The sequence below is a fragment of the Hyaena hyaena genome, unplaced genomic scaffold (genome assembly GCF_003009895.1).
Source record: "Hyaena hyaena isolate Hyena2069 unplaced genomic scaffold, ASM300989v1 scaffold_733, whole genome shotgun sequence".
NCBI classification, from domain to species: Eukaryota; Metazoa; Chordata; class Mammalia; order Carnivora; family Hyaenidae; genus Hyaena; species Hyaena hyaena.
Window position 1 is genome coordinate 67,346 of NW_024081367.1, and position 17,221 is coordinate 84,566.

Below are 17,221 nucleotides of genomic sequence, written 5' to 3' on the forward strand. Positions count from 1 at the left end.
TCGAGGACACGGCGTTCCCCTCTCTATGATCTGTGCACCGCTGGCCAAGATATGCACAGATCACTCACCAACTCGGGGCGCAGCGAACAGCGGGGAGATTTTCGGTGCGTGCATTTGTTAGATCAAGCAGTGACTGTTTTTGTGAAGTCATTCATTCATTCATTCACCAAACACTGACTGGACGCAGCACACTCCAGGCCCACCTCTGGTGCGGAGGCCACGGCAGCACGGGCCCGGTGCGCACTTACCTCCATCACGTTATCGATGGTGAAACCCGTGCTCCCGGTGCCCAGGTCCTTCAGGAGCCGGGCCAGGAGGTCCATCTGACTCACTGCCAGGTGAGCCGAAGAGTTGGCTTTTAATGGCTGGACCAAGTAATGGGGGATAATCTGCAGACACCTAACCTCCTTAAACAAGGCCATTTCCTGTAAAAACCAACATAACTTGTTAATTTTTACTGGAAAATGTTAGAGACAACTTAGTATAATTTAGCATGATCCTCAAAGTAAGCACTGAAGGAAAAAAATAGGGAATCAAAAATGGTAGTAATATCATTTACCGATAATAAGCTCACATTTCTATTTAAGGGGTACTGATGAAAACTAAAACCCTAAAGGAGCCTGGGGGGCTGTCGGTTCAGCGTCCGGCTCTTGATTTCAGCTCAGGTCACGAGCCCAGGGTCATGGGATTAAGCCCTGTGTCGGGCTCTGTGCTGAGCACGGAGCCTGCTTCAGATTCTGTCTCAGCCGCTCTCTCCCCACTCACACTCTCTCTCAGAAACAAAAAACCCTAAAGCATAAGAAATAAAGCCATGATCACCCGGAGATAAATGAAAGATTTATACAAAACATGTTCTAAACCTTAAGATTTCTCTTCTCAGGATTTCCCAACTTTAAGTAAAAGGCTTCCTAATTTCTAAAATTCTAAAAGAAACGGGTGCCATATTAGATTTAAGGAATGCCAACAGAGAGCACAGGGTGCAGGCCGCTGGCGGATGTGGCCCCCAGCGTGTGTGTCTGCCGGCAATTAACAAGTCTTCCTGTAATTAGCCTATTTATCACTTAGCGGCAGGAGGAAAGGTGATAAGATAGCGGAGCATGTGGGCTGCAACATAGAAAGAGATCTGTTTTCAGCAGTCTGCGGCCACGTGACCCCAGCCTCCCGTTTTGCCAGCAGTTCCCTTCATGTCTGGGCCCCGGAGGGACTCCGCACGCAAACAGGAGAGAGAAGAAAAGTGGGAGTGACCTAAGAGCCGTGTGGGCGGCGGACCCCTGCCCACGACACGTTCACGGCCGGCCCGCCATCCACTCTCATTTTCAACAGACCTTTTGGAGGCTGCCATCTCCCCTGAACCGAGTCACAAATAAAGGCAGTGTCTGTTGGACTGAGCGTCACTTTTACCTCATAGTGTAACTCCCTCCTCTTTCGTTCTCAACAACAAACTCGTGTTTGTTAAACAAAACGACAGAAGCGGTTCTTCATGCTACAAAAACGATCCTCTGAGAAACTACGACCGCTCTGGACTCCTTCCCGACAGAATATTCATGCGATTTGTAGACCTGCTGAAGCCCGAACGTGGGCCTCGGGGTGAGAGCTCCTGGGTATTTCCCACAATGCCTGGCCCAGGGGAGGCGCGTTTGTGGAAAGAACACAGCTACTTAGATCAAGGTCATGACACATCTATTACCTCCTTGCCCCCAACTTCCTATTCTGTTTTCGTTTCCCATCTATTTCTACCAGAAGTTACTAGCGTGTGTCAGGAGACCACCGACCGCACTTCCCAAGGCTTCCGTCTGCGGGAAAACTCAGCATTCGGAGCACAAGGAGCAGAAGGCAGGGAGTCACGGAGGAGAGTTGGTAACGCAGGCATCAGGGAGGGCCAACGGCTGTACCGACACGCCGTCACCTACCCTTCAAGTGTCAGGGTGGAGTCGTACCTGAATGAAATTGGAAGCCGTGACCCGCAGGCGAGCAGAGGAGTCTCCCGTCCTGGTGAGCAGAACGGGAAGCGTTCGCTCCACACAGTGGGCAGTTTCAAGCTTACTCAGTTTGTGTTTGGGAATATACTGCGTAATTATCATTTTCAACAACCTCAGAGAAGCCTGGAAGACCTAAAAGAAAAGTGAGAAGAGTGGAGCAGCGGCTGTGACACGCCCCGGGAACGGTGCTCCCCGGGAACGGCGCTCCCCGTGAACAGAGAACATGAACGTTATGTAGAAGACTGCGCGCAGACGGAGGGGCTGGAGAGGGCAAACTGCAAATTGCTTCCTCAACACGGCGCCTCGGTCAGGGAAGATGTGTGCTCGCACCTTGCGGGTCAGGAAGCACCCCGCTTTGCCCGGGCCCAGACGCCTGACCTTCCTGTCCGGCTGGGGAAGTGCAGAAGGCAGTGCAGCCGCGCGAGCTCACGCCCGCGGCCCCGGCAGGCTCAGTGGGTTCAGGAGCAGCCAAGTAAAAACAGGTGGTGACACATAAAAACACCAACCGAGTGGCAGGCACGGGGAAGTGGCCTCGGCGAGCGCTGGCTTTAAAGAGCGTGGCGGAGCTGATGTGGTCCGCGAGCTGGAGTGCGGCCAGGCGGAGGCAGGCGCCGCAGGCCCTTCCCTGAGCTTGCCTCGTGCTGGAGACCCAGATTCCCAGCGACGCGCGGCACCCCCTCCCGGGCTACCCCCAGCCCTGGGGCACCCCACTCGCAGAGCCGGGGCCGTCGAGGGGCGGAGGGGCCTCACCGGGGTCACGAGGTCTCTGATGGCTCTCCTGACGAGGAAGATGGATGCTCGCAGGACGCTCTTCAGCTCCTCCCTGGGGGTCCCGGCAGGCATCTGCGTCAGCTGCTTACACAGCGCGAGCAGCGCATCCTCCCGGCACGACCACGTCTTGGAATAGGCCCCGGCGACCTGCCACGACCGAGGCCTGCCTTACTTGGAGCAGACGCTTCAGGGACGGCCCCGCCACCCCAGGCCCTGCGACCCGAGCCTCTGTTTGTTTCGACGGAGAAAAATCTCTTGTAAGAACAGAATAAACATGTGCGCTTAAAGAAACAATTTCCCTAACGTGGAACCCAAAGGCCCTGATGAAATACCGACAGTGTCAAGTTCTACCAGGAGAAATACCGTGAGGCTGGGGGGCCTGGGGACCAGGGGGTTAGGGGACCAGGAGGCTGGGGGGTTAGGGGACCAGGGGGTTAGGGAGCCAGGGGGGCCAGGAGGCTGGGGGGCCTGGGGACCAGGGGGCCAGGGGACCAGGGGGTTAGGGAGCCAGGGGGGGCCAGGAGGCTGGGGGGCCTGGGGACCAGGGGGCCAGGGGACCAGGGGGTTAGGGAGCCAGGGGGGCCAGGAGGCTGGGGGGCCCGGGGACCAGGGGGGCCAGGAGGCTGGGGGGTCAGGGGCCAGGGGGCCAGGGGGTTAGAGGGCCAGGGGGGCCAGGAGGCTGGGGGGTCGGGGGACCAGGGGGTTAGGGGACCAGGGGGGCCAGGAGGCTGGGAGGTCAGGGGGACCAGGGGGGCTGGGGGGACACCCACTGGGCTCATTTCAGTAAGGAGACTCTGCCACCTTCTGTTTCGCTTGGCTGTCATCCCCCCCAGAATCAGCAGGTGTTCCGGAAGGGGCAGAGTTTCAACACCGGCTGGGGCAGTACTAGACAGAAACACCCAGTCTTCAACACTCATTGACAAAATCTTGATTCTAGCTTACTTTCTGCTGTTTCGTACAATTAACAACTTTCGGAAGACTTCGACTGAACCATGAGGACGACAGAGAGCCAAGGACGTCTCAGACGCGGAGCCCCGGGCACTTCCCCGCCCTCGTCCCTCCCCGTGACACGCACCCGCCCGCGTGTCCCCTTGTTACCAGGGCTTCTCCGAGCACGTCCACGGCAGGGCCGGCCTCTCTCAACGCCTTCTCTGTCAAGGGCTCCGGCTCCCCGGGAGCACCTCCTCCGGGAGGCTCGTTGCCATCCGAGTCACCCTTCTCTGGCTCCAGGGCTGCCGCAGGCTGCTTCCGGGCAGCAGGAAGGGGCCGCTCATCATAGGGCACGGCCTGTGGCTGCGGGAGAGGAAGGGCGGCTGTGGTGCTTCCGGGGCCTCCCCTACTGCCAACACCGGGTCTACACTGCAGGCTCCCTGCCCTGCACTTAACCTGGTCCAAATGACGGTATGTCGCTAAGTATCAGTTTCATCAGATTAGAATACTTTATGTGACAATTCAATACAAACACTAGACAGGGTCTTGATTCCTTTCTAAGCTCACTGTAGACCTAACAAGAAAGTGACACATGTTCTGCGTCAACTGCTATTTTCCGCTAGTAATTACAGTTCAACAGACATGCAGCTGACTAGGGTACAAGTCATGCTTTCTTGGCAAGCCTTGTTTTTTCTGCACTTTATGACATAGAAATAGTGATCATGCCTCACGGTAAACGTGTTCATCACCTGGCAAACTTCTACGAAAGACAGGCAGCCGGGCCCACGGCTGTGACAGCCTTCGGTTCTGCCTCCTGGCGCTCCAGGCGGGTGCCCGGCCTCACAGATGCCCCTGGGCTGCCAGCCCAAGCAGTGGGCCAGATGGACTCCCGCCTCCCAGGGCGTCCATCCCCATGCGGAGACAGACACACACGCAACAAGTTGTATGTGGCAGACTTTTGGGAAATTAAGTGAGAACAGAGATTCCGCACTCACTTCCTGAGGCAGGTGTCACTGCGACACCGACTGGACAGGGGACTCTTCACTCACACCTCACACCCGCTGAGACGTGAACTGGGGGTACACCGTGTGCGAGGCAGGTCCTCGTCTAAGATGGACTCCGCTGTAAAGCACGCTGATGCGCCAACAAGGGGACGTTAGAGCATCATGCACTGAAGCATAGGTATGACTTAAAGTGGTGATAAAGTTACAGACAAGATGCTCCTGGGGAGGGGTGACAGGGACCCTCAAAGTCCTGCATGGGGAGGCAAGCCACACGAGTGCTGTCCTCTCGAGCTTTCCTGGGCCTCGGGCTGCAGCAGACACTCCCTGCCTCCCCTTCCGGAGGCCACCGGCCACACCACCCAGCGCACTGGCAGGAGCCCTGGCGAGGCCCCCTCTCATCCGCTTCTGGGCTAGGACGTGACAGATATGTTCAGGTGCATACTCTCCCCTTGGATGGGGTGCTGGGCGCACCTGAAGCCACATGACGGCTCCAGCCACAGGGCACCTGGGACCCACAGGAAGCAGGGTTGAGACAGGAAGGCAGTGGACATTGAGGACCCTGCCGAGCTGCTGAATCAAACCAACCCCAAATCCACACGACCCCTCAAGCCCCTCATTATGGAAGCCAGCAGGCCCCCAGGCTGAGCCGGGTTTTCTGGTACCTATGACACAGAAGCTTTTGGAAGTACAGTAACCTTGCACTTGTGACAAGCACATGACTCGTACTGTGGTTCTACTGAAAGCAGCTGAAGTTAGGTCTGTGCAAACACCATCTCATTCATTCCTGGAAGCAATCCTGCCAGCCGCTGCTTGCGCCTCCTCACAGGTGAAGCAGAGGCTGAGGAGGCTGCGTGTCCCAGGCCCCGGCAGGTGGGAGGCCTGGCCAGTCCGAGTGCAGACAGGGCCTCCCCAGGAGGGGTGATGGCCTGCTGGCTGCTTAGGCTTCGGACTGAGTGACGGGCTTGGGGGGGGGGCGCTGTGCGCTGATCCCCATATCCCGATCCCCATGCTGGGGGAGCCCCAGCACCACGCGGGTCCTTATGACGTGTCAGGTGAGCGTGCTGCACACAGCGTGAAGCCGAGTTACCTACGTGGGTCCTGAGGTGAGGGTTCGCGGCGGGTGGTGGCTGGTCCACTGCAGCGGGCTGGGGGCCCAGGGGTTGTGCCGGAGGCTTTTCCTGGAGGAAGGGCTCTGCCCGCCGGCTTTCCGGCGCTCTGTCCTCTTGCGGTTCAGGGAGCACTGGCTGCTGGTGGCGGGGACTGCCGGAGCGCGCCAGGGGCTGCAGGGGCGGGGCGGGAGGCCTTCGCATCTGGGGAGAAACGGGACCCTTCATTCCCAGGGCTGCTGCCACACCATTCTTGTGGGGGGGAGGGCGCGACAGTTGAGGAAGGCAGAGCGACCGTCTGCCCGGACGGTGGCCCCCAGTCTGTCACACCCCTTACCCGTCTCTCGATGGCTGTGCACCACGGAAGTGGTGGCACGCCGGAGCACCAGTGTGCCTGGGGGGACAGTGGCCGGGTCACTCCAGTGCGGAAGGGCGCATGCACACCGGCCAGGGAAGAGAGGTGCGTGCGGCAGGAAGCACCTGGTGAGACCCGAACCCGGCGCTGGCGTGTGCTCTGCAGCTGCGAAAGCTCATCTGTGTCACCACGACATCAGCACGCGCCTGGCACGGAGGGAAGTGTGCCGGACAACCTCCTCTAATGTGCGCCACTTAAACAGGATCAAGAAACTGAGGCCCAGGGTGGCCAAGGAATTGCCCTGAAATCACACTGCCAGCAACGGGGCCGGATCCGAGCCCCGCTCGGCCGTGGCAGGGTCTGCACTCTGACCCACGGCTCCACCGTGAGGCTCGGGACCTCAGTTTCCTTCCCGGTACTATGGGATGAGCACCACCCGCCCACAGGGGCTCTAAAGATCCATGGCACCGCGTCTCCCAGGAAACAGGCTGGACAAGCCAAGGCTGTCAGGACTGTGCACGCTCGACACTCCCGGGCCACAAGACAACATGGGGAGGGCTGTCATCGGTTCATTATACAAACCAGGAAACCGAGCCGGGGAGACGCAGCGAGATGTTGGGCCTGCGCATTCCCACCGCCTCTACCCCGAGTCTTCCCGTGCGTCCAGCACCTCCCACCTCCCACCTCCCACCATAGGCTGCAGGAGCTCAAGTCACCTATCTTGTTTTGATTTTTTAATTAAAAAAGTTTTTTTTTTTTTTTTAAATTTTAGAAAAGAGCAGGTGCGCGCACATGCACAAGCCGGGGAGGGAGGCAAAGGGAGCGAGGGAATCCCCAGCAGGCGCAGCGACTGGCACGGAGCCGACACGGAGGGCCGGCGGCGTCTCATGAGCGCACCCTGCCGGTGAGCGGACCCCAGGGCGGGGCTGCCCCGCGCACCCACCAGCTCGGCGTCCACCAGGCTGTGCAGCCGCAGCTGCTCGTACACCTGGCCGCGGAAGCGCTCCATCTGCTGCTTCTTCTCCTTGGCGCGGTCGTAGTCCTCCTTCTCCACCGCGCAGCGCTTCTCCACCTCGTAGCGCCCCAGGCGCTCGCCCACCTGAAGCACACGGGGTCCCCCTGAGTCACGCGGGCCTGCAGCCGGCTTGGGGGCAAGGCTCAGGTGACGGGGCACCGCTCGCAGGGGGCAGCGGCCACGCGGGCCTCGGGGTGGGGGCGCTGCTTGTCCCTGCGCCAGCGTCTTAAGAACCTCTGAGGCTCCCTAGCACTTCAGGACGGCCCGTGGCCTCCAGGACCAGGTCTGGAGAGTCCCCCGTGCCTTCACTTTCGCTTTATCTAGGGGCTGGAATGTCCCTAACTTCATTTTGCTTATGTATTTGGACCCACCCTAACGTCCGCGGGCCTCTGTGGTGCCTCGTCGGGGTCACGGAGGGCCCTCTCACAGAACGGAGGGGACCGCTCTCTCCAGGAGCAGTACCTTTTGCAAATCAGCAATAGCTTGTTTTAGCTTCTTGGCATAGTCGTAACGTTCCTTTTGGACAGCTTCGCGTTTTCTTTCATCTAGTTTGCGTATAATCTGGGCAACTTCGGGATCTTGGTACATATCGAAAGCTAAGTCATCTAGTGGAGAAATATAGTCGGATTTCCTGAAGGAAAGAAACAGGTATTTCAGAGCGGACTTGGCAGTGGCAGAGGGAGCCCTGTGGGCCCAGGGCCGGAGGCACATGCACACACGCGGGCTCCCACCACATCTGCTCCTGGAGCGTTCCTGCCTCAGACAGCGGAGGCTCAGAAAACCTGAACGGGCTTCAGGTCACCCAGCTCTCAGCGTGAGCAAGCATTTCTGACTCCACAGCTTATGCTCTTGACCATTAATTAGACTGTACTTTTGGGGCATCTGAGCCCTTACTGTAGTCATTCTTCAACAGATATTTCTAGTGCAGACTCTGTGTCCAGCTCTGTTCCGGGGACTGCGGACATGAATGCATGTGAATCATCTGAAGAATGGGGAAAACCTGTACCACAACAAACAGACTGCCAGTCCCCATCCTTAAGGTGTCTGACCTGGTGGGGCCAGGAGTCCAGGCTGACAGCTCAGAGCCTGGAGCCTGCTTCAGATTCTGTGTCTCCCTCTCTCTCTGACCCTCCCCTGCTCACATTCTGTCTCTCTCTCCTTCAAAAGTAAATAAACATTAAAAAAAAAATTTATATATAAGTACATTTTGATGAAAATATTATTTGTCATAAAAACCTGGTTGTCTGATAGCCTCAAATAGGTCACAGGACAACACTGTCGTTCACAGCCCCCTAGCCCTTCCCCACGCCCTGGAATTCAGCACACCACCAGACCTGGTGGGCGGGGTCAGCTTTAGCAGCTTAGAACAATGTCCGTTAATCTCAATGATGTGCAGGGAGAGAGGACAGCCAGGGGCACCTGGGTGGCTCAGTCAGTTAAGCACCCAACTTTGCCTCATGTCTTGGTCTTATGGTTCATGAATTCAAGCCCTGTGTTGGGTGAACTTAAGCCCCACTTTGAGCTCTGCACAGTACGGAGCCTCTATGGGACACTCTCTCTCTCTTTCTCTCTCTGCTCCTTGCTCACTCTTAACCTCCCTCTCAAAAAAAAAAAAGTCAGTGACGACCAGGCAGTAACATGCTTTGCTACTAGTACAAAATTAACTACTTCCACCTAAACGTATTATATACTCTTCAAAGTTGCTTTGCCCCGAAGTCCTAGAGATGAAAGCAAAGACTTCATCTCACTATGAAAATGCCACAAAGAGAAGCGTGGCACCTGTCCTTTGGGTCTGTGGTCACAATTCCAGGGCGCTGGGCAGCTTCAGGAGCACAGGTCTCCCCATGGCCCACAGCGTCCCTGGTGGTGACCTGGCCACCTTCACATCTGGCGCCGCCGCTCGGCACAGCACACAAGCTTCCCACGGACCCCTCTGCACCTTCAGCAAAGCCCTGAGGGTGAGTCAGGATGGGCACACTGCAGTCTGCCGCTCCAGCTGGCTAACTTGATAAAGAACTGATGTAACAGAGTCCACATAACCCGAAGAACTTCTGTGGGAGACACTAATGCCCCTGGGTGGGTATGGCTGCCCCTGTTCTACACCTGGCGCTTCACTGAGGGCAGAGCCGCGGAGCTGTCCGGGGGGGGGGGGAGCTGACAGACGCGGAGGGGTCGCTGTGTCCGTCCTCACCGAGAATGGTAAGGAGGGCCCCGTTGTCACTCTGTGGGCGCAGGGAGCGTCTGCAGGAGGCCGAGCGGCCTGTGGAGGTGAGGGGTGACTCTCCTCACTAATTTTATACACATGAAGGGACAGTGTCCCTACTCACACCCACCCTGTGACAGCCAGGCGGCGGGCCCGGGAGGCTCCGCAGGAGGCAAGCCAGTCCAGGCTGCCAGCACAGAGTAACTCGTTCCCAAGCCAGACTCCTCTGCCTGTGTACATACGGACAGATTCCCTCTGTGGCTCAGGAGGCATTTGTGAGCCAAGCACACACACTGGTGGACGGTGAGCCTCGCTCCCAGGGGAGCCTCCCCTGGGCCTGCAGCTTGGCCGTCACGGGGTGCGTGTGAGTGGGGAGTGTTTAAACCAGACGTAAGATGAAGGCTGCAGAACTGATAATCCGGATCAACTAATTCCTTTAATTCTTACCTAGGAAGTTGCCTGTGCCAACAAAATATCAAAGGGTGGCTGACAGCTCTTTTACCTGCTTGCATTTTAGGAGCTTTCCAGTAATACCTGAGCACACGAGGAAGGAGGGTGTCTAGAAAGGGCAGTAAATGAAGGTGTGCTAGGAAAACAGTGACCTAAGTCTGTAAGTCAATCCCATCAGGGGTCTAGCTCAGAACTGAACCGGAGAGAATCCTCTGGAGGTGACTCACGCTTTGGTGATTCTGTGGAGCGTCGTAAGAGTTGGTGGCCTTGGGAGGAGGGACTCTTACCCCGTACAAGTTCCTTCCAGGGCTGGGTCCTCGGTGTTGTGACCCAGATAATGATCAATCAGCTTCTCTCTGGAGGTCTTTGGGAGCAAAACATTCTGCTTAGCGCCTCAGAGGAAAACAGGAACAACATGAAACCTTAACTAAGAGGTGACGTGATAGGAAGGTGTCAGTGGGCTTCAAGGGCCCTAGTCTTTTGGAAGGACAGTTCAAATTCTTGAGTAAGAGGAACTGCAACTGCTAAAAATCATCTGCTACTTATTCAACAATTTTATAGAGATTTTCAAGAGGGCACTTTCTGTGGCAAAAGTGATCAATCCCCTCTTGCTAGACATACATTTTCTTCTCCAGGAATGAAACTTCCCAAACTTACAATATTGCTTTCATCACCAAACTCTGCAGGGTCTCCAATGATGTTTACTGCAACCAAAGCAACCTAAGGGAGAGTTAACCAACAGAAATTAAGTATCCGATGCTTGCAACGCCCCCCCCCCATCACAAGCTGCCCACTCACACGTCATTAAGTAGGATGATGGACACCGAAACACCTTAACTATAAAATGTCAAGCTACCATATAGAAGCATCATGAATCGTTTCTACAAATTACGTAAGTTAATATTCTAACGCCAAATTGAGTGGCTATTTTTTTTTTAATGTTTTATTTATTTCTGAGAGAGAGAGAGAGACAGCATGAGCAGGGGAGGGTCAGAGAGAGAGGAAGACCCAGTATCTGAAACAGTCTTCAGGCTCTGAGCTGTCAGCACAGAGCCTGACGCGGGGTTCGAACTCACGAACTGTGAGATCATGAACTGAGCCCGTCAGAGGCTCAACTGACTGAGCCACCCAGGCGCCCCCATGTGGCTGTTTTAAGGTCTAAAGTATATTAAAACAATAAAGGCTAAAAAACCTCCACAGTTTTAATGTAGCCTCGTGTTGAACTGTCCGCTCAGTCAAGTACGGGGGCCCATCTATACGATCTTGGTAAACTAGACAATGAACTGAAAGTCTACATTAACATAGCTCAGTTTGTCTAGGGCAGTGCTTCCCTGAGGGGAGGAGTCCCCTTCCCACATCTGCTGAGAATCACTAGCAGAATGAAGTGAGCTGGTTCATGCACACAAGACAGGGTGGAGGAAGTAATCAATCTTCTAGTTTATGGTCAAGCACAGCTGCAATGGACCAAGTAATGTCTCAGAGCTCGCCTCCCAGTCACTGGCTGAATATAAAACTTTGATTTGGTGGAACATTTCCATTCCTCTTGGAGGGGGCAGGGAGTATTGAAAGTATCTGCACTAATTAAGAGTCTGCCGTGGACAAAACTGATTTCTACTACGTTAATCAGGCCAAAAAACAAAACGAAACTAAAGCAGAGAAAAGAAAAAGAAAAAGAAAGATGGGAAGGGAGAGAGGAAGATGAGAATGAGTATCTACTTGGAGCTTGACTACATGCAACATTTAATCACACCCCCAATTTCTACCAGGGGATTTATCTTGCAAAATCTACTGGGTTTATCTAGAAGAGTGTCATCTAACAGAAACAGTGCAAGTCACATAGGTAATTTTAAATTTTCTTTTCTTTTTTTTTTGAGTTTATTTATTTATTTTGTGTGAGAGAGAGAAAGCACACAAGGGCGAGGCAGAGAGAGAGAATCCCAAGCAGGCTCTTCACTGTAAGTGTGGAGTCCCACACAGGGCTCAATCACACAAACCGTGAGATCATGACCTGAGCCAAAACCAAGAGTCAGATGCTTAACTGACTGAGCCCCCCAGGAGCCCCAGGTTTTCTAATGGACACAGTAAAAAAAATGTAAACAGAAGCTGATGACGTTTTCTTAGCATAGCCATAACACTAAACTTAGCCTAACCATAACAGTATCATTTCACTGCGAAACTGATTCTTTTCCTCACGTGAAGCCTCTGAACTCGAGTGTCCAGTTAACCCATGTGGCCACTTGCACTTGGGCGGCCGGGCCCCAGGGTGTACCATCTGCGGGTAGCAGTGTCCTGATGGGATGGCGTGGCTCTGAAGGATTTACCACCCTTCCACAGAAGTTTCCATCTTAAAGAAAGACTTGAAAGCCTTTGCGAAAGGGTGCGGGCCCACACCACATGGCCAGGAGGCTGGGGGGGCGGGGGGGCGGTCAGGGGGCGGGTCCGCATCTCACCTGATTATATATGTTGTATTTGTTGATGTGGTTTTCGTGAAAAGTCAGCTTGAGAAACTGTCCCACCGCATCCACGTAGACGGACTTCAGCTCCCGGGCTCTGCAGCCTGTCTTCTCGTTGTCACAGAGAGAGACGTAGCTGAAAGAGAGTCACGCCAGAGTCACACTGACAGGGACCGTCCTGACCACTGAACTCCACAGGGTTAGAGAAACGCTAAGTCTAGAGTGGACATGCTAGGAAAAACCCCAAAACTGTACTCTAACCAGTCTTCTCACACCAGGTTCCAGATCTGAAGGCGAAACGAGCACCACGGACGAAGTGACAGCCCTGCTTACGGAGCGCATTGTACGTGGGGCCACTGCTCAGACACGGGGAACCCCAGCACCAAACGCACGCCTGTGACACGGGACCGGCCGCAGGGGGTGATCATCAGTCTGCATCGCGCTGAGGCAGGGAGTCAGGTTCACGGTCCGCCCCCCCCAACCCCCCAAACCTTCCACGGTGTCCTCACCCGAGCCTTCGAAAGCGCTCCGCCTGATAGGGCGCCAAGTACTCGGGCAGGCTCTCGCTGACGTAGAACTCCACTTTGCTGGGGATCATGTACTGGTGGGCGAGCAGCTGCAGCTTCCGTACCCGGCACCTCTCCACCATCTGAAGGACGATCTCTTGTGGAAACTGACAGAATCTGAAAGCAAACGGTCGTCTTTCCCACACGGTTATGGCAGCGGTTTCCAGCCACCTGCGTGGCGCTCCCCACGCGGCCAGGCAGACCGGGTGCTGACGTGAGGGCCCCACGCAGCGCCGCTGCCCCCTCGAGCCTCCAGCTTCACCAGGTGGGGCTGAAGCTCTAGTTCCCACCCGAACTGCCTGAGTCAGACTCTTTGCAGCTAGAAAACGGTCCAAAATGAAGCCTGAAGTTTACCACGGGATCAATACTTCAGTCTAAGAAGCCGTGCTGGCGGGCAGGACACAGGCCAAAGGCTTTTCCACTGGAGCCGAGACACTCTGGGAAAACCACCTGCTTCGCAAATCCTGAGTGAAGAACACTCTGCAGGAATCAACACTGAAACAGCGCTGCGCCTGCCGGTGGTCCACGGGAGACGCCGACGACTCACCACTGCGGAGCCTGTCATTTTGCTCAGTGAGCGCCACAGAGCATTAGAAACCTACGGGGAGCGAGTCCGAGAACCAGTGTCGCACAGACCTCGCGCTGCGGGACCCGATACCGATGAGCAACAGAGCACAGCGTTCAGGCAGTAGGTGCCACAGCCGCTGAGCTGGCCCGCCCTGGACCACCACAGCAGTGGGGCATCGGGGCCCTGGGAGGGGCGCATCCACGGATGGAAGGACTCGGCGGCCTCTGGGTGTGCTCCCCAATCCTGACCCCTGGCCGTGCTCCCGGCCCCTCTCCACCACCTCTCCCAGCAGCCTCCATCTCCACTGAGAAGATGGGAGCCTCAGATGGGGCTGTCCGCACCGCTCCCTGAATGGGGTGGCGCTCCCCGAATGGGGTGGCGTCCTGCTGGTGCCCCGCCCCCCACTCAGCCCCCTGAACTGCGCTAGAGCAGTTCTCCCAGTATCTCCCAGCAGCACACACTCTAGAAGCCCCCATCATCAGGAAGCCCTCCTGTGACCAGGCATCCCTCTCAGCTCCCGCGCCAGTGCCTGGCTGCCAACGTCCACAGGAGCCGTCTGTGGCCACCAGCCCGGCTGTGTCCCGCACGCCCTGCCCAGCCCTCCAGGGCCTGGCCCACACTCCCACAGCTGACTCACCAAGGCCGCCTGCGGCGCGGCCCCTGGCGACCTCCTACCTTAGGGCGCCCTCCCCTGGGCTGGGCTCCAGGCTCCTTGCTCCGGGCGCTCACCATGGGGGCCTATCTGACCAGTCAGAGACCTCCTGCTTGTTGAGGAGCCCCAACTCTGCGTCCCCCAGCCCAAGCCTACGACCCGGCTGTGACCTGGTGTCCACCTGACACCTGACAGGCGTCATTAGATGTGACAGACAAAAGCTCCTGACCCCCTGCCGCCTCCCCATCCCACGCAGCCAGTCTCCTAGGCCCCCTGCTTTGCCAGCTGGGGCCGCCCTCCTCCCCCCACTGCTGCACAGAGTGCCCGCCTCGCAGCAGCGCGACAGAAAAGAGGAAGGAAGACCACACCAGGCCAAGCGCAGGAGAGTCTGCTCGGCCTCTACTCCAGTCTGAGGGATGGGCAGGGGTGGTGGGGGCGGGTGAGCACAGACAGGATGGACTCTGGCCCCGCAGGCACAGTCCCCAGGGATCTGCCAGCACCGAGCTTGCCAAGATGGAAAGCTCGTGAGAGACGGGTGCATCTGGGGCAGGAGGGCCGCTAGCAAACCGAGCAGCTTGCGACTCGAGCCTCCTCAGCCCTTCACGGCGCGGCTTTCAACACTGGACACAGCTACAGTTTTCAACCGTAAGCACGTATATAACAGCCAGCGGAGAGGTCATTCGGGACATAAGGACACTCTGAAAAATCCTATATTAGAAAGAAAAAAAAAATCCTCCAAAATTATTTAAAGAAAAATGAGAAACCGAACAAAAATGAGAAGTTCTACACTTTTTAAAATCCTTCAAAAACCGGGCCCATGACCCAGTTATTCAAATGTAGCTTCTGTTTCGTGCATGCATCAAAGCTGCCCCTGAAGGACGCTGAAGAGGTGACCAACCTGACTGAAGGGCGAGATGAGAAGCGTCACCACTGGGGGGGGGGGGCGCACGGGGGAGCCAGCCCTGCAGGCAGGAGGCCTGTCGGGCGCTTGGGCTCTGGGACAGCTATGTTCCACCTGTAGTAGACACTGACGCTCTCTGGGGAAAAGGCTTAGTTTCAGAAAAACACTAACTCGTACTCTGTCACTCAGGCACTGGATGGTTTAAAAGGTGTACGAATGTTCGAGACGATCGTTTGCAAGGGACGTTCTTGGTTGAAGTTGGGGGCTAACAAAGCCCTAACCACAGGCACTCAGCGGTGACAGCAGGGGACCTGCAGACACACAGCTCGGCACAGGGCACCGGGCGCGGAGAGGGCGCGAGGCCCGCGGACAGTCAGGTGAGACAGTTACAGCCACGGCGGTCAGGTTGCCCTCTCCCCCCACCTGTACGTTTCTGAAGCCAACGGCACTGAATGCTTTGAGGGGAAAAGGTCCAATAGATTTTCTTTACAAACAGAAAGAGGAGACTGTCCACCATGTCACCACGCGGACGGCCCCGCGGCATGGACTTGGCCGTGTGGTTCTGAGGCCCAGGTTGGAATAGAGCAGAAGCGCAGCAGGAAGGGAGCCCGCCGCCCACCCGTGGTCCCCGGCCCGGCCCACCTGGGTGACCTCCACCCGCTGACGGTGGGTGCGTGGACCATGAGTTCCCGGGCACTGAAGCCGTTCTCGTGTCCAGAGGAGCTGACGACGACGAAGCCAATCTTGTGCGGCATCCTGGGCGCCGGGCTGCTTGTAAGGGCGGAAAGACTTCTTTAAGAGACAGGACTTGGCGCCATTTCAGAACATGGGAAGAGTCTGTTCGTGCCTTGCTAACAGGCAGCATAATTCACAGCACAGGCAGGGTCTTCCCGTCACTTAGAAAGACTCTAGTGTTTTGTTAAGCGTTTTTCATATGACTCTCTAATTCTACTTAAGGTATCATCTACCTTTACTTTTTCTAAATATATGTTCTCAAAACGTGATCGTGTTGTGGGCTAAACTGTGTCCCCCCCCAAAGACACGTTGAGGTCCTAATTCCCGTGCCTGCGAGTATGACTTTTCTTGGGAATAGGGTCTCTGCAGATGTAACGAGGTTCAGATGCGGCCGTGCTGGAGCAGGGCGGCCCCGACACGGCAGCAGCGGCGTCCCTCCGGGACAGAAGCTGGGACAGGCAGGGGTGGCCCTTCCCTGGAGCCTTCGGAAGGAGCGCGGCCCCGCCGGCAGCTGGATTCCGAGCCCCTAGCCACCAGAGTCTTGTTGTTCTAAGCCATCTGATTTGTGGCACTTTGTTATGGCAAAAACACAGAGTTTTGCTAAGATACAAATACCAAGTTTTTCTATCTGAGTTAAGAAAGTGGGGGCGCCTGGGGGGCTCAGTCGGTTAAGCGCCTGACTTTGGCTCAGGTCATGATCTCACAGTTTGTGGGTTTGAGCCCCGTGTCAGGCTCTGTGTTGATGGCTCAGAGCCTGGAGCTGCTTCGGAGTCTGTGTCTCCCTCTCTCTCTGCCCCTCCCCTGCTCATGCTCTGTTTCTTTCTGTCTCAATGATAAATAAACATAAAAGAATTAAAAAACAGAGGGAAAGCGATATAACCAGTGTGTTATACAAAAGTAGCAGCATGGTGACTGCGGAGAGCGGGTACACAGCCGCAGAAGGGAGGGCAGGGCTCCAGGGAGACGGGCCGGATGCAGAAATGGCACCCGGGGGCTGCCCGAGTGACTGACTCATAGCAGATATTTAAATATTGGTGGGATGAATGTTTTATGCCACTTTGTGGCGAACTGCTCACAGCTGAATATCATCTTGAGGGTGGACGTTGCGACGTCTGGTTTTGCCTGCCCAGCAGCCCTCCTGTCCCCTGTGAAAGCAGCACCTGGCTGCAGTTTCCCCCACTCGCCCCATCCCTCCCCTGCAGCTAGCTCAGAGATGGGAACAGGAGAACAGGACCCAACCTGGACCAGGGAGGCTCTACCCCAGAACTCTGGGAATGATAAGGCTTCTTCTTGCTGGGGCTATGGCCGCAGAATATTTCTGGGGGGGCTACTGGAGGCCTCTGGTGGGGAGGTCCTGCCAGGGAGTGGGCGGACTTGGGGCAACAGCCACCTTGGGAACCCTGAGGTTCAACCACATTTAAAGCCCAAACTACTCACAAACTTCCAGTTATTTTCGAATCACTGAGCCAATCAAATTCCTCTCCAGTAAGCCAATCTGAACTACGTTTAATTATCTGCAACAAGAAGTACTCA

General features: G+C 56.1%; 1 protein-coding gene across 8 annotated transcripts in view; it reads right to left on the reverse strand.

Moving 5' to 3' along the window:
* Positions 1-17,221, reverse strand: part of CEP104 (centrosomal protein 104) — a 32,211-nt gene that overhangs the window by 11,954 nt on the left and 3,036 nt on the right. For 5 of the 8 annotated variants that reach the window (XM_039218119.1, XM_039218117.1, XM_039218123.1 and 2 more), the window contains exons 2-13: positions 15,596-15,721; positions 12,776-12,949; positions 12,264-12,402; positions 10,471-10,533; positions 10,101-10,177; positions 7,623-7,791; positions 7,089-7,244; positions 5,776-5,994; positions 3,849-4,043; positions 2,730-2,897; positions 1,938-2,111; positions 249-425 (exon numbers count right to left, since the gene is read on the reverse strand). In XM_039218119.1, coding sequence (XP_039074050.1) covers positions 249-425; positions 1,938-2,111; positions 2,730-2,897; positions 3,849-4,043; positions 5,776-5,994; positions 7,089-7,244; positions 7,623-7,791; positions 10,101-10,177; positions 10,471-10,533; positions 12,264-12,402; positions 12,776-12,949; positions 15,596-15,708 — 1,824 coding nt within the window. In that variant the 5' untranslated portion in view covers positions 15,709-15,721. Of the gene's footprint in view, positions 1-248; positions 426-1,937; positions 2,112-2,729; positions 2,898-3,848; positions 4,044-5,775; positions 5,995-7,088; positions 7,245-7,622; positions 7,792-10,100; positions 10,178-10,470; positions 10,534-12,263; positions 12,403-12,775; positions 12,950-15,595; positions 15,725-17,221 lie in introns of all 8 variants that reach the window. The other 3 variants (XM_039218120.1, XM_039218118.1, XM_039218121.1) reach the window with 3 other exon arrangements.